General features: G+C 41.7%; 1 protein-coding gene across 1 annotated transcript in view; it reads left to right on the forward strand.

Moving 5' to 3' along the window:
- The first annotated feature begins 8,692 nt into the window (after positions 1–8,692).
- The window catches only part of LOC132139621 (carboxyl-terminal PDZ ligand of neuronal nitric oxide synthase protein-like), a 72,550-nt gene continuing 54,757 nt past the window's right edge, over positions 8,693–26,485 (forward strand). The window contains exons 1-2 of the mRNA XM_059548111.1: positions 8,693–9,272; positions 16,158–16,229. Of these exons, the coding sequence (XP_059404094.1) occupies positions 9,162–9,272; positions 16,158–16,229 (183 nt within the window). The 5' untranslated portion in view covers positions 8,693–9,161. The remainder of the gene's footprint in view (positions 9,273–16,157; positions 16,230–26,485) is intronic.

The raw sequence follows: 26,485 nt of genomic DNA on the forward strand, positions 1-26,485 counted from the left end.
AAATACACACACACACACACACACATAGCAGTTCAAATGCTGACTGATATCTTACAAATGTGCGATTATATATAGTTAGCAATAATTTATTAATATTCTAACAATAAATGTTGTTACTTTCATTTTCAAAATAATCAGAGGTGGACTGTTAAGAAGTACATTCGTTAAGTATACTCGTACAAATATGAAGTACTAAGTTTTTTTATTTCTTTCTCACAGGACAGCAGCACTACGAAAAATATGGTATTTTACAGCATGATGCAATTTTGTAGATTAAACTATCCAACAGTATATTTAGTAGGCAACTTTAAATTGAATAACATTGAACATATAAACTGCAACATACACAGTAGTGCAGCAGTCATATTAATGCAAAACCATCCTGGCAAATTCATTTATTTTTAAGAAACAATACTGTACATACCTTTACTTAAGTATATTAGAGTATGAAAGATAATACTTTTATTTAAAGGATAGTTCAGCCAAAAATGAAAATTCTGTAATCATTTGATCTCCCTTAAGTTGCTCCAGGTTTGGATTTTTAATTTTTGGGTGAATTATCCCTTTAGCTATATTTAACCTTATAAAGTTTTAAATATGACTAGTAGTTTTTCCCCAATATGGTATTGATAGTCACTAAAAGTAGTTTACTAAAGTATCTCAATATTTCTTGTAATAATTACATTGTCATAGCTCTAAACAATTTCTCTTTTCCTTCTTTCCCTAAATCAGACCAGACCCCTGTACTGCAAGATAAAGATGAATGTGGCAGTGCCGGACAGGTTCTCTTATGAGAGTTCTCTCGTACTGCGTCTTAGCTAAGATGCTACGGGAAAAGTCTCTTTTCACGAAATACTGAAGCAAAAAATTATCCTTAATTTTGAATTTTTGTAAAGCGCATTTGCAGTACCACACAGCCATAGGCGAGATGGCTCGCTCGCTCATTGGCTGCTCCGCGGCAACTGCACAGCCTATCGAGCGCAGGCTGATGCAACATCAGACCAATAAGGGCGCTTCGTGCCCTTCATGCCACTTCCTGCCGAAACGGGTGTGGCCCAACCCTATAAAAGGAGCTCGAAAAGGCTGACTCACCTGATTTTTCATCTCTTCAGCGAAGCTCACGCATCGTTGGATCACGAAGGAAGCAAGCGCCGTCTGATAAGCATCTCAGCGGGACGAGCCACTTCTGAAGCTGCTGGCCTTCGCCGCTTTCCACTGCCGTTCCTGCTGCGCTCTCCGGCGCCTATATCGTTTTTATATCCTTGTGTTCGCCCTGCGACGCACACTCGTAAAAGAGCTGCGTCTTTTTAAAGATGCCCTCGTGCGGCTCGTGCAGAGCCCCGCTCAGCGAAGGAGACCGTCACGTCATCTGTGTCTCCTGCCTGGGTGAGGATCATGCAGCGCTCGCGCTCGCTGACGGCGGCTGCCCTCACTGCGAGCTACTGCTGATGGTGACTCTGAGGACTCGCCTGGCATTCTTCTCCGAGCCTGCATCCTCCGCTGTGCCGCAGCGCCGTAAAAAGCGCCGCTCCCAGCATTTACCGGAACCGCCTCCAGCTCAACCGAGCTCGCCGGTTCTCCCCGCTTCACCGGCCTCCCCTGCATCGCTTCCCGATGGTCAGCGCCCGCTGTCTGCTGCCGCGTCCTCCGAGGAAGTGGATCTCAGGGCCGCGTGCAGAGGCCCAGCAGACGGGCTGATATCGAGAAAGAGCTGATGCGAGTACTCACGCTGGCCGCGGCGAGCCTCGGCCTCGAGTGGTCTGCACCAGCTCCCCCCTCTCGTTCCCGGCTGGATTGTAGCTTTCTCCCGGATGAGCGTATTTCTCCCAGCTCGAAGCACGCCCCGTTTCTTCCTGAGCTTCATGAAGAAGTGGCGAAAGCTTGGAACGCTCCGTTCTCGGCGAGAACTCGTTTGTCTGTTTCGCCAGCATTCTCCACACTGGACGATGCTAAAAACAGAGGCTACCAGTCACTTCCGCCGGTGGAACAGGCTATAGCAACGCACCTTTGCTCTGTCTCGCGGATCTGAGGAGTGCTTCGGATCTCTCCCTCCGCGCTACTAAGTCCGCTGCACAGGCCATGGGACGGGTTATGGCTTCCGCTACGGTGGCTGAGAGACATTTGTGGCTAACGCTTTTGGACATGGCAGAGTCTGAGCGCGCTGCGTTCCTCGACGCCCCGCTGACTCCTGCTGGCCTCTTCGGATCGTCTGTCAACGAGTTTCTCGAGAGATTCGTCGAGGATCAGAAAGCGTCACAAGCGTTTAAGCACTTCTTGCCAAAGCGCTCCGGTTCTGCAGCGAGCCGCGCTAGACCGGCCCCACAAAGCTCTCAGTCACGCCCACCGCCTCCAGCTGCTTCATCGCGACAGCGTCAGCAACGCAGCTCGGGACCCCGTTCTCGCTCTTCCAGCCGTCGCCCCACGCCGCGGGAGTCACGGCAGAGGATTACAGTGAAGCCGGAAGCCCCGAAGTCATCCTAGCACTGCTAGGAAAGCGCCGGTGTACGAGTTCCGCTGCGGCCGAGTTCTCACCCAAGCGCGCCGCTGTTGCAGTTCCAAGAAATGTGACTGTCTCAGCGTTTTCTGCAACGCGCAAGCCTGCACGAGTGCCCGCTTGCCTGCACACAAAAGCCGTTATCACGGCTACCCAGATATTTCCCGAAAAGTGTGTTATTTTTGGTGTTCCGGCCACGGCCAATGGTGCTATAAATGTAGTGACGATGCCCACTCCTCAGTGCTCATCTCCACATGTAAGCACAGCCCTGCACACAGGGCTCGCGCCCATAAGATCGACTCAGGTCGATCGCGCGCGCTACATAGTAAACGTGCCCACTCCTTAGTGCCCACAAACACTATGTCACTAAAAGGCGCGTGGTTTCTGTAAAAATGAAACCCGTGCATGTACGCTCTGCCCAGGTAGACAGCGAGTCGAAAGCGGTAAATGTGCACGCTTGCAGCCCACAGTTACTCGCAGGCATCACGAGTCCCACGGGACCCGCTCAACTCTCCCTAAATCGGTTAAGCACCGGGACGGGGTCGAGGAGGAGTGATCTGCCCGCTGTGATCAGCGCGCTCCCCGCCTCAAATGCCACAGGCGTAACGCCCATGGTGCAGCGCACCGAAGCGCCGCCGTTGCCCGGTCAACAGAGCGCGCTTCGCATCCAGCCCTTAGCCATTCATGCAGTTGCATAGTCAGCGCTTCCAGGGGTTTCGGATTGGGTGCTAGGCATTATAAAGAGAGGCTACTCGCTACAGTTTTTTCGACGCCCTCCACGCTTTTTATCGCGCGTCGAAACTGCGGTCAAAACAGAAGTAGCACACATACTTCGGGCCGAAATATCAAAACTGTTGAGCAAAGGGGCTGTAGAGCCTGTGTCTCAAGCTCAAAGCGAGGGGCGGCTGTACAGCAGATACTTTCTGGTGCCCAAGAAAGACGGGGGTCTCAGGCCCATACTGGATCTAAGACAGGTGAACAAGGCATTGGTGAAACACAGTTTCAGAATGCTTACGACCAGGAAACTCCTTGCGCATATTCGCAGAGGAGACTGGTTCATGTCAATAGATCTGAAGGACGCGTATTTTCAAATACAGATAGCGTCAAGTCACAGGCGATATTTGAGATTCGCCTTCGAGGGCCAGGCATACCAGTTTACAGTCCTGCCGTTCGGCTTGTCCATAGCGCCTCGTACGTTTACGAGGTGCATGGACGCAGCGCTCACTCCTCTCAGACTCAGAGACATGCGAGTGCTGAACTATTTGGACGACTGGCTGATTCTGGCTCAATCACGAGCGGAGCTCGTGGAACATGGGGCCATTTTACTCGATCACCTCGAGAAACTCGGTCTCAGTGTCAACTGGACGAAGAGTTCGCTGAACCCCAGTCAGACGATACTGTTTTTGGGTATAGCTCTGGACTCACGTTCCATGACGGCGCGGCTGTCACCACAGCGCGCGTTGGGCATTCAGTGCACAGCGAGTTCTCTCCGCTGCGGCACGACCGTTTCGCTCAGAGAATTTCAGAAGATGCTGGGTCTCATGGCCTCAGCATCTCCAGTTCTTCAGTTGGGCCTGCTCCGCATGCGCCCCCTGCAGTTCTGGCTGAAAGCGCGGGTACCTGGTCGGCTGCGTCTCAGGGTCAATCAGAGCTGCATTACAGCCCTGAAACCCTGGACAGCGAACGACTGGTACCAATCAGGTGTAAGCCTGGGGACTTCCTCGAAAGTGAAGATGGTGTCGACGGACGCCTCCACTTCGGGATGGGGAGCGCTGCTCGAGGGCAGACCGTCCTTTGGCCTGTGGTCAGAACGGGAAAAGCTCCAACATATCCACTGTCTGGAAATGTTGGCAGTGGAGAACGCTTTTGTCCCCGAATCAAGGGCCACCACGTCTTAGTCCGTTCGGACAACATGTCTGTGGTGTCCTACATAAATCGCCAGGGCGGACTCGGGTCCCGAAACCTGTGCAGGTTGGCGGAACGCATCCTGGTTTGGGCTCAGCACAACTTGCGCTCGCTGAGGGCAGTTCATGTACCTGGGCTACAGAATCTGGGTCCAGACAGGCTGTCCGGAAACAACATTCCCATGGGCGAATGGTCTCTACACCCGCAAACAGTCCGGCTGTTGTGGGAGAGATTTGGCAGGGTGGAGGTGGACCTCTTCGCGTCCCACGAACACGCTCACTGCCCCGCGTTCTTTTCCAAGAACGAAAGCGGGCTGTCATGGAGATGGCCGTGCTGCCCACTTTATGCTTTCCCCCCCATCTCCCTCCTTCCGCAGGTGATAGAACGGGTGAGAGAAACGTGGCCAGTGCCGTTGAGGAGGGACCTCCTCTCGCAGGCCAGGGGCTCGATTTGGCACCCTCAACCGGAGTTGTGGTCCCTCCATGTGTGGGCGCTCAACGGTTACCCGCTGATCTCTCAGTGGGAGTGCTAAATACCATCACTCAGGCTAGAGCTCCGTCGACACGACGGCTGTATGCCTCGAAGTGATCGGTGTTCTCCAGCTGGTGCACAGCTCGGGGATGTTCACCCCTTAGTTGTGAGGTGACGGAGGTTCTCTCCTTCCTACAGGAGCTGTTGGATGAGGGCAGAGCCCCATCCATGCTCAAAGTTTATGTGGCGGCCATGGCAGCGTTTTCTGAGACAGCGCTCGGTCAGTCAATAGGAAGGAACGATTTGGTCATCCGCTTCCTTAGAGGAGCTAGGAGGCTGAATCCTCCCAGACCTCCGTCAGTCCCTATATGGGACCTCGCGACGGTTTTGGAGGCCATGAAGGGTCCCCCTTTTGAGCCTATCCAAACGATTAGCCTCCAGCATCTGTCGTTCAAGACAGTGTTCTTGTTGGCTCTCGCTTCAGTTAAGCGTGTGGGTGACCTGCATGCGCTCTCGGTGAGCCAGTCGTGCTTGGAGTTTGGGCCTAATGACTCAAGGGTCATACTCAAACCTAGGCACGGTTATGTGCCGAAATCCCTCAACAGCCGTTTCGGGCTCAGGTTATTGCCCTGTCTGCCCTGTCGGTGTCAGGAGAGGATGGAGACTCGAGTCTTCTTTGCCCTGTTAGGGCTGTAAGAGCTTATGTGTCTCGCTCCGCTGTCTTTAGACAGACTGAGCAGCTGTTTGTCTCGTTCAGTGGACGTTCCAAGGGAATGGCTGTTTCGAGACAGACTCTATCCAGATGGATAGTTGACGCCATAGCGTTAGCTTACGCTTCCAGGGGCCTCCAGTGCCCACTGGGCGTCAGAGCACACTCCACAAGGGGCGTCGCCTCGTCGTGGGCGTGGTCTACGGGGATCTCCTTGCAGGATATATGTATGGCGGCAGGTTGGGCCTCGCCGTCTACATTTATCAGGTTCTATAACCTGGAGGTTCCCGCCTTGTAAGCAAGGCTGCTGTCGGTATAGTCGTATCAGGGCCCTGATTGGAACTCTGAGATCGCGAGCGTTATGCGCTGCCGACTGTTATATGGGCAGTATTGCGTAAGACCCGCATTGCCACATTGGTCAGGCCTTGCCTCGACTGTGTGATGTAATATTGCCGCATCTATGGGTGCTGCTAGATATGGGACCCCCCCCCCTCCTCCTCCTCCTGTCCTGGACTCTCTGTGAGTCCCTCGGGTGACTGTGCACTGTAAATCCTGGGCGTTGCTTCCAGGTTTATTGGTGTGTGATACCTGCGCGCACGGCGCTTTACATGGGGTTCCCGTAGCGTCTTAGCTAAGACGCAGTACGAGAGAACTCTCGTAAGAGAACGTACTCGGTTACTAACGTAACCTCGGTTCTCTCTAGAAGAGGGAACGAGTACTGCGTTCTCTGCCGTGCGTACGATTCACTCTGGTTCGCTTCGGCGATGAAATAAATCAGGTGAGTTAGCCTTTTCGAGCTCCTTTTATAGGGTTGGGCCACACCCGTTTCGGCGGGAAGTGGAATCAAGGGCGCGAAGCGCCCTTATTGGTCTGATGTTGCATCAGCCTGCGCTCGATAGGCTGTGCAGTTGCCGCAGAGCAGCCAATGAGCGAGCGAGCCGTCTCGCCTATGGCTGTGTGCTGCTGCAAATGCGCTTTACAAAAATTCAAAATTAAGGATAATTTTTTGCTTCAGTATTTCGTGAAAAGAGACTTTTCCCGTAGCGTCTTAGCTAAGACGCAGTACTCGTTCCCTCTTCTAGAGAGAACCGAGGTTACGTTAGTAACCCAGTACGTTTTTAATGGTTTTGGGCTGAGCAGCGAGGCCCTGACAGTGGATCTTCTGAGAAGTGAACATCAACAGTGATGGGTGCCACAATCCAGACCCTGGTGTTTCTCTTCTGTTTGCCAGTGGTACATCATACAGAGTGGTCTCCAGAGTGTTTGACATGTGCCTCTTTCCACTGTCACCGCATTGTCCTCCGAGAGACTGAGGAGGTGCTGGCCATTCATCTCCTGAAGACCCCAGAACACATGGAGGCAGGGCTGGGCTCAAACCGATGTTGTTTTTCTGATGTTAAACTAAGCAATGCCGTAAATGGTTGTAAAAAGTACTTTCAGTACAGAACAATTTGTTTTAATGTGTAAAAAAATATTTACAGGACAAAAAAATAAACATAAAAGTTTTGTGAAAAATATTATAAGCTGCATTAAAAAATTGACAATGTACATAAGCACTTCTCTTTTATTTACACATGAATATGCAAAACAAAAATACAAAATGTACAGAAAATTATTATTTATGAATAAATTACACAAAAATCATGTGCGTTACAAGCTTGAAAAAAGCGTTCATGTGTACGTGTAGTGTATGTGTATGTGTAGAAGGGAAAAAAAAAGATAATACATTATAGAACAAAACCTGTGCACTTTACATATACATCACATTTCTCAACAATATGGTTAACAATAAAGATTAATAGGAAAAGAAGCACATCACAAATAGCCTATCGTTAAATCCTGCAGATAAACAGAACATCTCCGCTTATTAACTAACAATCATGTGCCTAAAAGAAGCACAAATAAAGATACAGATGCAAACAGGATACAGTGACGTCAACCTTGGTTTTGATAAGCAGTTATTTTATGACACAGAACGCGTTGGTGAAACTCATGCATCTAGCAAGAACTTAATGCACAAAATAATCATATTGATTCAAGCATTTAACATTTATGAATGAATTAAATGTCAGTAATGAACAAGACTGCACAAATTATAGCGATCACACGAGGAAGGTCCACGTACAGTAAAGTGGATAGTGCACAACCCCCCCATCAGTTATATCAGGTCTATAGTGCCACCTGCTGGCGCAGTTTTGTAACTTCTATGAGAAAATTAAGTCGTTATAACCATAAACGACTTTAGTTATGTCGAGATAACGAGAAAATAAAGTCGTTATAACGGAAAACGACTTTCGTTATGTCGAGATATCGAGAAAGAAGGAAAAAAATTATAATGCATGGCCGCTTAGAACTTCCGTACTTAACTTTGTTTTTAATCTGAAAACCCATATTGTGCCCATAATGCCTCTGTGATGCAGCAGAGGGAGCACTTGTGTCAGTATTGAAAAAAGAAATTCTCACTTTCTCTCATGAACAGTCTCTCTGTAATATTTTGCAGTAGGCTGCCCAGTGATTTGAACACAGACTCATTAACAGAGATACGGGATGGCTCAACCAAAAGGGAAAATACTGTCATAATTTAGGCTACTCACTCTTATGTCATTCCAAACAAGTATTCTGCGGAATACAAAAGACGATTATGAAGAATGTTTGTTTGTACAACTTTCTTGTATGACGACATTTCTCAAAACACAGAAGAATGTTTCGGTTGTAGTTATTTTATTATTATTATTATTTTTTATTATTATTAGGCCTATTATTTTTTTTTTTGTTGCATGAATCATCCCTTTAAGATGAAATAATGTTTGACAATTGTTTAATTAATAATTTATGTATTTATTTATTTGTAAGATTTCCAATTTTATTTATTTATTGTTTGTAACTCAAAAAAATTTAAATTGTGTCCAGATGGAAATAGCTACTCTGAAAAAATATTGGTGTAAAAAGTGTGATTAACTAGCCTCATTCTCCCTTACATAACCTCTCCAAGAAAACTCTCTTCTTTTGATTCAGATCTCTTCACCTAGTTGGACCACGCCGTTTTTTTTTTTTTTTTGCATATTCTATTGCTATTCATCTATGAATAAGAAACTACTGCTTTTGTTACAGTAGCCTACTGCTTTTTAGTACTAAATGTAGGCCTAGTGTTTGAAATTCTTGAAGGTTGTTCTTAAAGCAGACAGAACTTTGCTCCATGAGAACTGCATCAGAGGTTGAAGAGAGCAACGCAAATAAACTCATTAGGTGGATACGAGGCGTGCAGAATTCATCCATGGGTTTTCTTTTATTAAACTTCTCCTTGCCGGGGCACTTGAACTTGAGACTAAGCCAGGCTTGTATAAATGCCGCTGATGTCTGGTGGAGAGGCGCCCAACCCATTTCTTTTGTGCTGAAGCGTCTGTGATTTCATCGAGCTTTTCCCGGGCTGCTACTATAATGGGCTCCCTCGCTTTGAATCGCTCGTGTATCTGCGATTTGTTTTCAGTTGGTTAAATTAGAGCAATCTTTTTAGTTGGTATTAGTTTTGATGCTTTGGGACAGGTTAAGGAAATTTCTAGTCGATCATCCGGACGGGTCCCAATGAAAATGCAGGGGAGAAACAGGTACAACCTGGTGGACGATGTGGCGGATTCGCGCGTCCCGCTTCACAACGAGGAAGCGTATCAACACGGAATACACTTCCAAGCCAAGGTGAAACCGACTATATCTACTGTAAACAATGCCATTGTTATTATTGCTGGTTATATTAACCGATACTTTTGTGTAGTCAAATAAGTAGCCTATACATACACGTAAAGTGGGTCACTCAATGCTGTGTGTGCAGAAAGAGTAATTCCACACTGGGCAGAGGAAGGATCATGTAACTTGGCTAATGATGACGTTAGACAAAAAAATGAAACGGTCGCCGAATATAAAAGGAGAAATCTTTTTACATTTGGTTTAAAACACGTGCACAGTTCTTATAAATGTAATCCTAATATCAATTTTGGTTTGGTTGTAATATTTTCTTTACAAATATTTAGGCATTTTGAGTCATGGATATTAAGTTTCTTTAGGGTTACTCGATTTGCTCTGTAAAGCAGTTAAGATATTTAAAATAATAATTGTTTTTTTTTTTTGTTAGATGACAACAAATGCTTTCTAGATATTGATTGTAACCTGCTAGCTTAGATCAGGTGATTACCGGGTTTCTTTAGATACTAATTACAGCCTTTATTCTTTTGCAGTCAAGACATTTTTTCTTTACTCTAAGCCCCCTAAATATAAAAATCAAAAACTGAAAACATGCATAAACAATTTTTGGTGTCTAGTACAACTTTCTTAGTAATGGCTGCATGGCTGGTCACACTGGTACTTTAACTGAGCCGAGATGTCTTTTAAACTCTGGAGGGTATTTGGTTTCTTCAGAAGCTGTGGAAAGATTTTACTGGGACATTGGATCATTAACATTTCATTGAATAAACCCCTACTTTGTGGCTGTGTCTCAAAACATATTCAGCCACATTTGTAGCGAGAGCACTGAACATCAGTTCTCAATCAGTGGTTGAGGTTTTGGGATAGTCAGTGTATTTTGTCCATCACTATAAGTCACAAAACTCTGCTAGATTTTCTGCTGGATAAACATTATTTTTAGTATTATACAATAATTTTCTTTATTATATTTATATTCATATTGCCTATAGCAACAAATGTCCTGTTCAGCATACAGCATTTCTGACCTGCCTGGTTATGACTAATTTATAAATATTTAATTTGTGCCCATTAATGAAAGCTAGGACATGCTTTAAGGTCCCAGATAACTCCTCTCCATCTATTTTTTTAACACAGTCATTTCTTAAATACATTTATATACTCAGACGCTTGCATATTTAAAATATTACAGTCTGTTGTCTCATGTGTCATAAATACTGGTGTTTTCCCAGAGAGCTTTTCTGTACGCTTTTCAAATCTGCAGGCAGCTAAATGCCTCAGGAAACCCAAAGCTTTGTATACTGAGCCACTCAGAAGCCTATCGCTGAGTAATTTTAGCTCCAATTTGTTATGCAGGATTATCTTCCAGGAATTTTATTGGCCAAAGCTGGAAAGCCAAGACCTAGAACCACTCACAATGGCAGTCATTCATTCTGACTGCAGTCCTGCAGTCTTGTCTTTCACAGCTTAAATCAGCGGTATAAATTGCTATTTTTGGTGATCTGTTGTCGTTTTGCTGTCCCTCTCTGCCGGATTTATACAGTGAAAGCACCACAAGCAGGAACTGCGCCTCATCCTCCCTGACCTTGCACAGCATCTGTGAAACTGGGGGAAATGCATACTTGCGCACATGGCCGTCCTTAGGGGGGGTGTAACTGGTGCAGTCACACTAGGCCCCATGCTTGAGGGGACCCCCCCACCGGAACACGACTGCGAACGGACCGAGAGGGACTCACTCCCTAACATGCACCCAACCTGAAGACCCAACTGGCTGAGGTGCCTGAACACCAGGCCTCTGTGCTCAAAACTGATGCCAAGACTGTGCTAGAATAAGTCAATCGTTGAGATAGATGAGGATGCGAACACCGTGGTCTCTGAGGGGAGCAAGAGACTCCCCCCACAACTTTCGTGAAAACAGGGTGAGACAGGGACAGCCCGAAGAGCAGGACCTTGTACTGATATGCACGTCCTTTGAATGCAAACCACAGAAACAGTGTGTGGCGTGGCAGGATTAACACATGAAAGTACACATCCTACAGGTCATTTGCTGCAAACCAATCCCGGGGACAGATGTACCCAAAGATGTGTTTCTGCATAAACGGCCCAGGTCAAGAAACACAGGTACAAAACTGGTCGAAACCAACCGCATTTCTTGGGTATAAATGAAATAGGGGCTATAAAACCTTTATAAATCTTTATATCGACTGGAGGGATCGGCTTTATTGCATCCTTTGTCAGTAGGACAGCAATCTCCACACGCAAAACAGAAACATCGGCTGGCTTCACTGCTGTGAAGCAGATGCCACTGAACTTGGGGGAATGCCGGGCGAACTGAGTCGCACAGCTGAGGCTGATGGGGCAGCGAGGTGGAACGCAGGGACCCATCTCAGGTGGCTCGTGGGCGGACCAAAGAGGGGTCTGAGTATTCCATTCAATTCAAGTTTATTAGTATAGCGCTTCACAACACAAATCATTTAGAAGAAATTTAGAAGAAAATTCAGTTTCTTCAATGTTTATAAGTAGCTTATCAGTGGTCACTGTCAGTTAATGTACATATGGCATAAATGTACAGAAGAATCTATTAAAGACTTAATCAAACAGACGATGAAGACTATTAACAGCAATTATTATATGTTTCAATCAAACTTATGGCAAAATTGATTGGTTAGTCCTTTATGTTTTTTCTGGGTTGGCATCATCTGAGGTCTTCTGAGGGATTTGCATCATCTCTTCTTAGGTGTTCTGGATCCAGACTGAAGCTTGTGTAAATCCTAGTAACACCCTAATCAAAAACAGAGAAACAAATAGATACATAATTAGCATAGCTGCTATTCCAAACTAACAAAATTGATTTGTTTAACCCAAGCTAAAGAATAATGTGCATTTGATCAGATATAACTGCAGTACAAGATTATGAGATGCATTATTTGAATGCTTGGCCAAAGAGATGTGTCTTTAATCTAGATTTAAACGGAGAGAGTGTGTCTGAACCCCAAATGTTATCAGGAAGGCTATTCCAGAGTTTGGGAGCCAAATTTGAAAAAGCTCTACCTCCTTTAGTGGACTATCATAGGTTACAACCAAAAGTCCAGAGTTTTGCGACCTTAGGTAGCTTGATTAATTGTAGCGTGGTAGAAGACTTGTTAGGTATGCAGGTGTAGCGTATCAGACCTGAACCAGACAAATTAAAGAGTCGATCAGGAGCATTGAAACATGAGGGAGCCAAATTCCTCATAAAGGCAACAGGACGTTGTAAATCAATTCCTAGTGCCACAAATCAGAAGCAAGATAACCAACCACCCAACTCTTTCACAGAACATCTTTCAACATTAACACCATTAGAACAATTATTGAAAATTTCAATTCGGAGAAGAGATCATCAAATTTGCGGCAAGTAATCGAGATCCAACGCCGGCCATCACATGTAAACCCATGAAAGTAATAAACAAGATCCTTGGATTGACCCCACCCCCACCTAGCAGAAACAGACTGAAATTCCTAAGGGGACCTTTTTAAACTCTGATCTCAACAGAACATCTTTATGTCAGAGAATGGCACAGGAACTGTCTTTTATAGTGAACTCAATGAACTCTTATAAATATCAGTCCATTGCTTAACTCCATATTCATTTATATGTAACACACACATTTGACTGTCATGTTTATAATCACTTATTGTGTATGTTTTTTAATTACTATTGGATGGCTTAAGGATACATATTCATGTTTAGTAATTACGTGTTTGAATCTGTTAGCTTGAAACGTTTATGACCATCAGTTATTTGTCAAATGTATCATATTCTTGTTATAGGAATCATGTCCAAAATTATACCCTGCAAGAGTGGGAAAGTTCGGACCACGTCCTTGATAAGATAACGTATGATTTATGATACCCTGAGCAAAGACAATATCTAATTGGTCAAGACAACATTTGAGTTGTGGCCTAAAGGCCAGTTTAAATACTCAAGACACCATCAAATTTTGCTCTTAGGAACAAGGAACAAAAAAACAAAACACAAGCAGAAGAGCACTATTACACACAGGAGAACAAAAGGATATAAAAAGCAAATGGATTTGGTAAAAAAGGAATGGAATAATTTACAAATCTCATAAACTTATATTTTGTTCACAATAGAATATAGATAACATATCAAATGTTGAAAGTGAGACATTTTGAAATATCATGCCAAATACTGGCTCATTTTGGATTTCATGAGAGCTACACATTCCAAAAAAGTTGGGACAGGTAGCAATAAGAGGCCGGAAAAGTTAAATGTACATATAAGGACCAATTTGCAACTTATTAGGTCAATTGGCAACATGACTGGGTATAAAAAGAGCCGCTCAGATTGGCAGTGTCTCTCAGAAGTCAAGATGGGCAGAGGATCACCAATTCCCTCAATGCTGTGGCGAAAAATAGTGGAGCAATATCAGAAAGGAGTTTCTCAGAGAAAAATTGCAAAGAGTTTGAAGTTATCATCATCTAGAGTGCATAATATCATCCAAAGATTCAGAGAATCTGGAACAATCTCTGTGCGTAAGGGTCAAGGCCGGAAAACCATACTGGATGCCCATGATCTTCAGGAACTTAGAGAGTACTGCACAACATACAGGAATGCTACTGTAATGGAAATCACAACATGGGCTCAGGAATACTTCCAGAAAACATTGTCGGTGAACACAATCCACCGTGCCATTCGCCGTTGCCGGCTAAAACTCTATAGGTCAAAAAAGAAGCCATATCTAAACATAATCCAGAAGTGCAGGTGTTTTCTCTCTCTCTCTATATATATATATAGAGAGAGATTTTTTTGTTATTTTTATTGTCATTTTTGGTGGCATTTTTCACATTTTACATTTGTTTTATTCTGAATCTGACCAATTCAGCGATGGGTTAAGAAAAAAAATTCTTATGATTGCATATGCAAATATTGCAAATAATAAATCTTGAAGCAATGCAAATTTGCACGGGCTAATGTCTACTGATGTTTTTAACAAATTTACAAAATTGTCAGTTTGTCTTTTTAACTTTAAGTATTGTTGGCCCAATGTGATTATTGGTAGAATTTATACATATTAGAGTTTTGAAGCAAAACCAATTTAGAATGACTGAATTAGATTAACATTTAAAAGGGTCATTGGATGCTACATGCACTTTTACAAGTTGTTTGAACTGAAGTGTGTGTTGGCAGTGTGTGTACACAACGCACGTCTTGATATTGCTGAGTTAGATGTGTTCCTAGGTCAACATATTTTGTTGACCCTGGAACAACGTTTTACTCAAAAAATTTAGTCTTGACCATATCCCTACACCTAAACCTAACCTTAACCATGAGTAAACCCTAAAATCAGAGGAAATGATAGATGAATGACACTGATGTACAAGCACCTAACAGTGATTGTAAGCATAAACTTCACAAAATCTATAAACTGGTTCTTCAAATCTGATTGGTTAATCACAATGTTGTTCCAGGGTCAACAAAGATGTTGTCCCAGGAACATGTCTCACTTGGTAAAATCAGGTTCTGCGTACACAACCACCCCATAATGATAAAACAGACTGAACTGGCATATTACCTTAGATTGAGCTGTCATCAGTCCACCATTGGCTACATTTAAATGCACAATTTTTGGCTCAGTCGGACTGAATTCATTTCGATTGATGAATCTGATTGTAGTATTTAAAAAAAATTATAATAATAATTATCCTCTCCCCACGCCCAAACCAGGTTGCCTGTGAATGAGTATCCAAAACAAGGTTGTCCTGCTACATTTCACAGTTGCCGAGTGAAAGGAGAGTTTTATAATGACAGGACAATCATTTATACAACACTTTATTCGAAAGGAAGAACTGCTCATTCTGCGCGTCATATGTCATTATGTTATTTCTGCGTCATTGCACATGTGCAGTCCTTGCAGTTTCGTGGTTCAATCCGATCGAGTGTGTACATACACTCTCAATCGTATTAGAAGAGGAACAAACCACCCCCTTCAATCCAATCGAAATTTCATTCTGGTCGAGCTCAACCGGATCGATTAATGTGTTTACATGAAGGTTTTTCAGTCCGATTGAGCAATCAATCTGATTACTAATGGATCATTTGGTTGCATGTAAATGTAGCCAGTGTTTCAACGCTGGAGACAAAAATGTCTCCTAAGTGATTAAGGTGTTTTATTGTTGGATGTAATAATGAACATAGCAGTCATATTTTACTCCTGACATTTGAGCCACTGAAAAAGCAGTGGATTACATTTGTTTCTGAAGGGAGTGCACCCTCGATCTACCTAAATGCGTCCATCTTAATACATCATTAGTGGTCCAGCTTCACCTACAGAAAAAGTGATTATAAGTTCTATTAATAAATCTTTGCAAATCGCCTTTCCTAATAATGTGCTAATTAGCAAGTTTAACGATGAATGTGGCTTAAGTAAACAGTCCCTCAGAGAGTGGCTTTTAAGAGAGGGGCGGGGTCAGCAGAGCTCATTAACGTTTAAAGGAAAATGCTACAAAATGGCTTGCTCTGAAAAGAGCTGTTTTTGACAGGATAAAAAAGGTGTTTTGAGACATTGAGACCACTGAGACATTTTAACCAAACTATGTTACAGACTTTTCATTAAGACACTAAAGAATCATATCAACTTGTGGAAAATGGGCACCCAATGACCCCTTTAAGCATAAATAGAGTTTGAGAAATGAGGCTTCCAATGTCCTTCCAATGCAAAAGTAACTTGGCATTCATTAACATAAAAAGTGTGTTTGTGTGTGTTTGTGCAAATGAAGCTGCCTCATTAATTTTAGACTAGGTGATTCCTCTGTTGCAGTTAATAATGGAGTATAAACAGAACACTCTTTATCTAACATTTCAAGCATTTGTTTCTTTTGCAGTATGTTGGCAGCCTGGATGTCCCAAGACCCAACAGTCGTATGGAGATTGTCGCTGCTATGAGAAGAATAAGGGTAAGATCAGACACCTTCACTCACAGACACAGACTCTGAGTGCTGAGTAATCACTGCTGATTGGCTCACATCAGCTGTTTTCTCAGACACGTCTTTTGCAGTGTAAGACTCATTAGCTGGGAAAAAACAGCTTGTTCCTCTATATTTATCACATACTCTGCAGAGTCTACCAGTGTGTGCTTAGTTTAGGGTGTATCCTGGTAGTATTTTTGCACTTGAGGTTTCATATTTCATGCTGCACACACTGATAAAAGGGAGATCACACACACATACTCAGCCACCGGGGCACAGAAACCCTTGTTATTTCTCATGAATGATTTTTGCGGTGTCTACAGCAAATGGAAATTGAAGATGACTCCCATTTTTTTGGTTGATTGGTCAGTTTGTTTGTGTGTGTGTGTGTGTGGGGGGGGGTTATCCAAGTATTAAGTTGCTTGATCACAGAGCGGGAATTTGTGTGTGTGCATGACTTGTTACCTTTAGAGCTTGTGACAAGCCTGCCAGGAGATCAAAGTACTTCAGCTACAAGATTTTCATAAACCTTTCTGTCCTGTATTAGTCATTTCTCTCCTCTCCTCCTGTGTCTACATAAAAATTTCCTTACTATATTTAACCCATAGAACATATTTTTTTCTGTACATATAGTTACTATATAATATATATTTAAAGGGGTCAAATGATGCGATTTCAATTTTTCCTTTCTCTTTGGAGTGTTACAAGCTCTTTGTGCATAAAGAAGATTTGTAAAGTTGCAAAGACTAAAGTCTCAAATCCAAAGAGATATTCTTTATAAAAGTTAAGACTTGAAACATTTGGCCAATCACAACGCACTGGATAGCTGGCCAATCAGAGCACACCTTGCTTTTCAGGACGATGAGCCTTGTAAAAATCTATGCGTTTCAGAAGGCAGGACATAGAGGAGAAACAATAAAGTACATTATGTGGAAAAATTATGTGTGTTTTTGTTTACCGTAAACGGCATAAACACATTTCAATACACCAAATACACAAAATAATGTTCTTTTTAGCAACATCATATGATCGCTTTAAGATGTATACATTACCAGTCTTAAAATACATTAAGGGTATTAATTATATATTTATTATTCATATATATATATATATATATATATATATATGGACAGTATAGATTTAGATTGGAAAGACAAAGGATGTCGGGGTACACCCCCTTTTGACGTCTAGGGGATGTTGGACTTGCTTGTGGGTGTAAAAATATGGAAAAAATTTACATGTCTACATAGGACCTGCTGATAGAGTTCTTCTGGGCTTTTATAAGGAATGTTAGTGTCAGTTTGTTTAATATGTTTCACTGCTGATATTTTCCGGGTTAGTGGTTTTACTCAGAGACAAATCTAGAATTCATGCACTTGTTGTGTTGGATTCTGCTGAAAACAACAGTAAATAATTAGACCTTCTTTGCAGCATATTTCCTTCGCTCTTTTTTCTCTTTAACATTTTCTCCCCATTTTATTGAGTAAATGAGCTTTTATAACTGTCACCGGATGAAGTTTTGCCTGGCAATTCAGTGATTTTAAAACGAGCCCTGATGAGCAGCTTTTCTTGCGCACCAGCTGTGAATGTGTGTTTGATTGTGTGTGTACATGAAACCACAAAGTAATACTTAAAATAGCTTAGTTTACACAATGGAAAAGAAGCTTTCCATGATGGGGCTTCATAGAAGCATGTCTGAATGAACAGTTGTTACAGCTCAAGGTCGATTGTTCAGCATGGATGCATTTAACAATCAAAAGTGACAGTAAAGGCATTTATTATGTTACAAAATATTTTTTTCTGTTTCAAATAAATGCTTTCTATTCATCAAAGAATCCTAAAAAAAAATCTCATTTCCACAAAAATGTTAAGTATCGCGACTGTTTTCAACATTTATAATAACAATAAAAGACTATTGAGCACCAGATCCGCATTTTGGAATGATTTCTGAAGGATCTTGCTATCTTTCCTGCACTGAAGTTGTCCCTTGCCTATATTTTTTCACTTCTAAGTGTAAATGTCCGGAGGCAGGCCCGCCCACTCATAGGCATGTGCATATATATATTCATGTGAACAATATTCATACGTTTCTGCTATTGCACTGTGAACACATTCATACAACACAGATGTTAATTGAGTATCAGAGGATAATGTTGACGATGAAGATTGAGTTGTTCTTTCACAGTCTCGCTCTGAGATCATTCAGCATTGGGCAGCAAATACAGGGAATACTGTAGGCTATAACATAATTAAGACTTGAATTATTTTGTGCCTTCATTTCTCAACAGGTCTAATCTGTAGAACGAAGCTATTAATAGACCATAATGCAGTGTGTGTCTTTGAAAGATGAATGTGTAATGTAATGTTATTATATATAGTGTCTATTATGAAGTTTCATTTATAAAGTTTGAATTTATTCCCAGGTATGCTTAGTAGTTTGCCGGAATTTCAATATTTTTATGGTTGACCAGATAAGAAAAGCAATCACAAGAAGGATCTGTATGCAATGTAAAGGAAAGCCTGTAGATGAAAAAGCAGTTTATTTAGGCTGTATTAGTTCTGATGCATCTCTTTAGAGCAAATCAGTTCAGGCCAACTGCCAAATGAAAGCATGTCATTTATTTACATTTATTTATTTATATATATATATACACATCTTCTGAACAAGTACACAAACTTTGTAATTGAGAATTTGTCAGTCAAATGTAACCAAAGGGAGATTTAGCTACCTGTTAGGACCATGAGCAATATTTAGCGAGGTTTAACTAAGTTTGGTTAAATGAGTAAACCCACACACATGCTACTGTATATTGCATATGGAGGTTTGCTTTTAAATATGTGTCAATCTTTGTGTGTTTTCTTTGTGTGTAAGTTACTAATTTCCAGTGCTTTAATTAACTTGTGTCATATTTAATTTGACAACTTAATTTCTACATCTGCCACTGTCAGCATAGGATTTTATAGGTCAGTGAATGAATGCACGAATGAGCAAATATAAGTTCAGTATGACTCATTGGTTAAATGATAATGTTTTCACTTTGACTTCAGTGGATTCTAGTTTCTCATCTGCCTTTTATATAACATTTTAGTATTACACCATAACATTTGATGGTATTTTCCTTAAACGTTAAATCAGATGAGCTCTGATCCACCATACAAAAACCATATATCACTTAATGAAAAATCCTGTTTGGACTTTAATAAATACATTTTCCATTAAAATATATATATATATTTATAATATATATATATATATATATATATATATTTATAATATATATATATATATATATATATATATATATATATTTTTTTTTTTTTTTTTTTCCCAGACAAAGTGTGAGTAAAATATTCTATCTTTTGTTGATATCATATGTATCGTGAATCATCATGTGTTCATGTTCGACTGTGAAGCTGATGCTAATGGCAGTATCACAAAACCATGAGAATGTGATAAAGAGGTCGAGAGGAGAGGAGGTAGTAGGGGTTAGGGGTAGATGGTGTGTGTGTGTGTGTGTGTCTAATGGGGAGGGGGCTGATATGGGGCTACAGAGAGAATGAAAGGCTTCATTGTTGTGCAGTAGCCCAGGGACAGATGCAGTAATGGCCTACTCGGACTAGCATCCATGACCATGACATCACTCCCTCCTCAACTCAATCACATTAAATGAGAGAAATGACTGAGTAATTAACATTAGATACATTTTAATCTTAATGCATGCATGTATATACAGGAACACATGCTTTTCATTCCATTTTCACTACAGAGAACAATAAATACACAAACTCAAAATGTTTGTGTTTTCATTTTTGAAAGTCTTATGGAAAGGAACCCCTGAGTAAATCCTCTGTCCCAGCACACTCAGTTCCTCCCTCTTTTGCTGCTTTTCTTCTATTATTCTAGTCTTCTCTCTCACACTCTCTTTCATTTCTTCTGATTAATTCTGTCAGTGTTAACCACGTACGCAAGACCAGGCCCCCATATTACCATGGCAACCCCCCCCCCCCCCAACTCTGCCGAAACACGTCTTGAGTCCTGAAACTTTCAGGGTGTTTGAGCACCAAGTGCATTTGGCCAAACTCCACCCACACAAACATGGCACACTTTTAACATTCACCTGCACTCACTGGCATGCTGAAACACACACTCTACGTAAACTCCATCTGTTGGGTTTTAATTTTGTGACTGTTACAACCGCCTCGGGGCTTGAGAAAAAGAAACTGAGAGAGGGAGAGATGGTTGTTCTACTATAGGAATATTGTTTCTCTCTCTCTCTATCTGGGAGTTTCTCTCATTCCCTGTTTCTGTGCCTGTCATTTCTCATCTTCTTGTGTTTTCCTCCATTCCTCCTCTATTCCCCATCTACACCCTCTTTGCCTCTTCCTATTATTTCTACTTTGTTACAGAAAACCATTTGGCCTAACTGAGACCATTGTTTGTGTGTGTGTATAAGAGAGAGCCTGAAAGGTAATGTGTTTGAGCCTGTAATTGCCAAATAAGATGTAATTTGTCATTTTATGAAACAATGACATTCACTGTGGAAAGGTGTTTTTTTTTTTTTTTTTTTTTTTTTTTTTTTTTTTTACAAATGTCTGTCAGATGTGTAATTACATTAAGATAAATGAGTAAAAAAGTCATATGAACTTGTATGAAAGATGTCGAAATGAAAATGGCTGTGCACCTCCTGTTACCAAGGTTACAGGGTAAAAATAATTTTCATTTAAGAGCCAGCAATGTAAATTTCAAATAAAAAAAATTTTTTCACTGTTTATTTTAATGTTATAATGTATTTATATATGATCATTAGGCTATGACATCAAAAGCTGAATCACAGAAGCAGATAAGCCACCCAGTTTTAATTCAAATTGTTGTATAAATTCAAAATTGTAAATAAGATTCATTTAGTAGGAATGTGGAAACTTATTTAAAAGCCATTACTCCAGTCTTCAGTCTTTGTGCTAAGAAAACATTTATTATTGTTATCAATGTTGAAAACCGTTATTCCGTTCAATATGTTTATGGAAATCAATACAAAACTTCAGGATTCTTTAATGATTAGTAGAATTCATTGGAAGTATATGTCTTTTATTACATTGTAAAATACATGTACTTTCAAAATACATATATTTAAGTCATCCTTGCTGAATAAAAGTATTAATTTCTTAAAAAAAAAAACAAATCCCACTGACCTCACTTTTGAATGCTAGTGTATGACTGGTGCTTGTACTTGTTTATTTAACAAAGATCTGCCCTTAATCTATAAAACCATAATCTTTAATATTTAATCTTCGCACAATCCATATGACTTGGACGCTGGAGTATTGACATTGTTGTTCAAACACAAACTTAGACATGCACATGGGACAGATGGTGCCCTCATACTTGGCCCTGTTTTTTGAGTTGTCCTTCTGTGTGAACAAATGTCCAAACACCACACTACATTTAACAGAATGAAGGTGTCATTTTGAACTGGTCTCACATCGGTTACTGTGCTGTTAATGCACATGAAGTCCAGGGGTGTATTCCAGAAAGCAGGGTTAACTTACCTTTAACTAAAACCTGAACTCTCGCTTGATTAACCCCAAACCTTGCTTACTCGAGGTATGTGGTTCCAAAAACGCGTCCGGGAGTAAGTTCATTCAACTCAGAGTATGTTCCTGGTTAAGACTCAAGACATTCTCAACGGAGAGACGAATCGACGAGTCACTATAGAAACGGACGCTACGAAAAAGTGCGCCAAGCTGTTTCTTTCTTCTTCTTTTGTTCATTAGTTGTTTACATGCTTAGTGCATATCGCCACCTAACTGATGGCTGTGCAATTATATTGTTTTTTTTATGCTAATTATTTAAGTCATATCAGATATGTATTTTGATTTAGAATTTAGACAGTATAGAAAATGTGATCCATGTGTGAGATAATTTAAAATGTAATAAATAAAAAAATAAATATAAGTTAAACATTACCTTGTCATAGTGTTTTATAATTTATACAGATAACTCTTATTTATTAGCCTGTTTATATTATTAGCGCTTCCTCATTTACATCATATATATATATATATATATATATATATATATATATATATATATATATATATATATATATAAAATAGGCTATATTACATATTGTAATATTATATAATGTTGTGCGCTATCCGTCATGCCCACTGAAGGCTCGCTGAAGTGAACTAACCCTGGAACATAACCTGCTTCGGAGCACACGTAGGGCCCTATCATACACCCTGCACAATGCGACGAAAGGCGCAGCGCAAGTGTGTTTGCTAGTTTCAGTCTGGCGCCGTTCACATTTTCCCGTCCAGCTCCACATTGTTTAATTAGCAAATGCATTTGCGCCCAATTGTGCACCCATGGGCGTGCTGGTTTAAAAAATAGGTGTGCCGCACATTGCTATTTTAAGGAGCTGAAAGTGAAAATAGACTGCGCCATAGACCAACTCAAACCTGGTCTAAAGTCTAAAGTCAATGGCGCAATACTTTTAATTTTTTTATTTAAAGAGCACGTTGGTAAAAAAAAAAAATTCATATGGATTACATATTCAGAGAGTAGCCTATTTATTTTGGTTTGAATATGTTCGTTTAAAAGTAGACATTTCATGCTTTCTGTAATATATTGCCTATATTTCTTTTTGAAACCCACCGACTAAAAGATTAAGACTACCTGTCCCAAAAATATCACCCAAAGTTTCTACAGCTTTTTTCTTAGCCATTTCAGAATCTGGAAAAGTTACTGGGGCTAACTTGTTACTGCATTCGGTAGAGCGATATGAATGTGTGTGATGTACGGCATGATAAATGCTCGTCACTTCTGCTGTCGAAACTTTGTCAGCCTGTGGTTCATTTGGTTTATTTGCATGTTTCTTGATGATGCGCTTCATGCACAATGTCGCTCACGTCGTATTCTCCACCATCTCCCACAGAAAAACTGCTTTTGCATAAAATGCAAAAAGCTCTCTCTGCTTTGACATCTACAGGTCTTAACCAAGAGTAGGCTATGTAGCGGTCCATTCGCTATTAAAAGTGCATCTTCTCTTTTTCGTGGCCACACTGGCCATGGCTGCTTAACCTGACTGAACAGCGTGCGCTCTCCAATTTGAGATTCATGAGGAGGCGTTCGTGCACCAGTCAACAGTTTGATTGACGTACGACTCAGCCTATCGACTAATGCTTTTATTGCTCTCCTCTGAACTATTGGACCTAGTTAATAGTACGCCTATGGACGTATCTGTGTATTTATTAGGCAGGGTCGAATTAAAAAGCGGGAAAGATGCTCAATTTGAATGAGGCGGGACAAAGGGTAAAATTGCTGTACAGTACAACAAAGCGGGACATGGGGTCACTCTATTCGCGCCAGTTATTCAGCCAATAAAGTGTAGGCCTATGTATTTCTCAATTGTGTCTAGTACTATATAAATTACAAAGGTATTTCAAACGACCCGACCGACCGCGACCCGAATATCATTAAAAATATTTTTGGATGACTCGTATCCACGGGTAACCCATTTCAGATTAACCCACGCATCACTGTCAAGAACCTATTCAGCTTATGAACTCAAGCAAGTTTGGATTGATGAACACACCAAAAAAAAAAAATTAATCAATAAAATTTTTTTTTTAATCACATACATCACAAATTTAGTAAGAAGTAAGAACAATAAATTAATGAAGTAAGAACAATGTTAAACTTTAATCTTAAGAAAATATATATTCTCTGAAGGAAGTATTAATATTTTATTCAGATATACATCTTTATTAAAATTTCTCATGTCTCCACAAGTTTGTGCAAAGTTGAAACCTGATTGATGTTTTCCCAGCATGATTTTTTTGCAGTCTGACAGATGCAAGCATGAAATGCATTTATAAAAGTCTACAAAAATGACAACAGCTTTTTGGAGCAAACCTTAATGCTTCGTGTAATATGGCTTATGGTCTGTTTCTGTCTCTCGCCATTTTTCACATACACACATGCACACTATGAAATGTCAAGCCATTCTAGCGTGCCAGCAGCACAGTAAAGGTTATTAAATCCCACCCATGGGGTGCGTGACAAAAACTGATTGGCCCTCGACCCACTCCCAGCAGGTAGCTCTGCCAACTCTGCTTCCAAGAAAAGAGTTTGGAAGTCTGTTAAGTGTTCCCTCTCTCTGTCTGTTGCATGATCTCTCTCGCTCACTTCCTCAAGTACACTCTGTCATAATGACACACACTCCCCATTGGTCTGAAGTCAAGCGGAAATCCCAATCAAGCAGGGAAACTAACACGCTCTCAGCATCCCACACTGGTCAAGGTCATTTCCAATGGCAGAGCCTAATGGAAGCAGTTCTTGCATCCCTAGAGCCAAAGGTGAAATTCCTAAGAGAAACAACTAACATTACAAATACATATTTTTTTGCTGTGTGTGTGATGGAAGCAGTGGTATGACAACAGACACTATATGTAGTGTATTTATTTCAAATTTATGTAATAACTGATCTCACTTTTTCCCTCTCTGTCTTGGGTTATGCTTTTCATTCAGTTGTTTTCTCCATTTACCAAAAAGTCACCATGATGTCAAAAAAAATAATTTCATTTATCCTCAGTAGTGTTGTCATGATGTTTAAATTATATATTATACCTTTTCAATACAATACCTTGAATAATATCCATATTCAATACCATGTTCAATACCACAGTTAAAAACAACAACAATTATTATTTGCATTTAGCTGACGCTTTTATCCAAAGCGATTTACAATTGCTATATATATCAGAGGTCGCACGCCTCTGGAGCAACTAGAGGTTAAGTGTCTTGCTCAGGGACACATTGGTGTCTGACAGTGGATTTGAACCTGGGTCTCTCACACCAAAGGCATGCGTCTTATCCACTGCGCCAACACCACCCCCTTTCTAAGTTTCTAAGACAAAAATATATTACAATTGTAATACAGCTGCACTGTAAAATATTGTCACACTGTCTGGTCTCTGTTTCCCTGGGTGTCCACTAGTGGTCTCACTTCCCCATGGGCACCTCACCGTAGGCACTACAATTCCCACTAGCCTTGTCCCTTCATCACAGTAATTGCACTCCTGTTAATCGCACTCAGGTGTCTTCACTTGTCAGTCATTATCCTCCCTATATTAACCAGTCCTTTTCTGTTTGTCTGCATGGAGTCCTTACTTTCCGTCACCTAGTTTCCTCGCGTCCTAGTCTTCGAGTTCCTGTTCTTGTTCCTGTTTGTTTGTTTGTTTGTTTCTATTTTGGATTGATGTTTGGTTACGACCCCGGCTTGTTTTTGACTCTGATTTGGATTACCCAATAAATATCACACTGCATTTGGATCTCTCGTCTCCTGTGTTCCCGAACGTGACAGAAGGACTCCATCATGCCAAGATCCAGCGGTGTGGGATTTCGTATACGTTCCCCAGCCACCATAGAGGAGCGGATGGGGAGACTTTCCAACCTAACCACTCTCCGTCAAAAGGGGAGTGAGGTGGGGTGCTTGGCGCAAATGTTCTGGACAATGGCAGTGGGGATGGGGTATAATGATGAGGCCCTGAAGGACCTATTCAACGACTGCCTGGATGACCCTTTGCCTGGGTGGGAGATGAAGGGGCTGGAGATACTGGACTTTTGGGGGTTCACCAGTTACCTACAGCATCGATCTCGGTGGGATGACTCAGCCACACCTGTCTCTCTCGGTGAGATGGCCGACTCTAGACCGGGGTCTACAGACAGTAGGACCGCCAGCCCAGCACCACTGCACAATATGGCCGCCAGCCCAGCGCCACAGCACAAGGTGGTCGCCAGCCCAGCACCACGGCGCAAGATGGCCGCCAGCCCAGCGCCACCACGCAAGATGGCCGCCAGCCCAGCGCCACAGCACAAGGTGGTCGCTGGTCCAGCACCACTGCCCAAGATGGTGCCATAAGTCACCGTTGACACTCCAGAGTCAGGTCAAGTCACCGTTGACACTCCAGAGTCAAGTCAAGTCACTGTTGACACTCCAGAGTCAGGTCAAGTCACCGTTGACACTCCAGAGTCAGGTCAAGTCACCGTTGACACTCATGAGTTAAGCACTACCACAGTTAGACCTCAGGAGTCAAGTCACTGGTGATCTTCAAGGACAGAGTCAAGTCACCAATGATCTTCATGGGCAAAGTCAAGTCACCAAATGATCTTCATGGGCAAAGTCAAGTCACCAGTGTTCTTCATGGGCAAGGTCAAGTCACCGACTATCTAAATAGGC

The sequence above is a fragment of the Carassius carassius genome, chromosome 4, assembly GCF_963082965.1.
Source record: "Carassius carassius chromosome 4, fCarCar2.1, whole genome shotgun sequence".
In the NCBI taxonomy this organism is placed as follows: domain Eukaryota; kingdom Metazoa; phylum Chordata; class Actinopteri; order Cypriniformes; family Cyprinidae; genus Carassius; species Carassius carassius.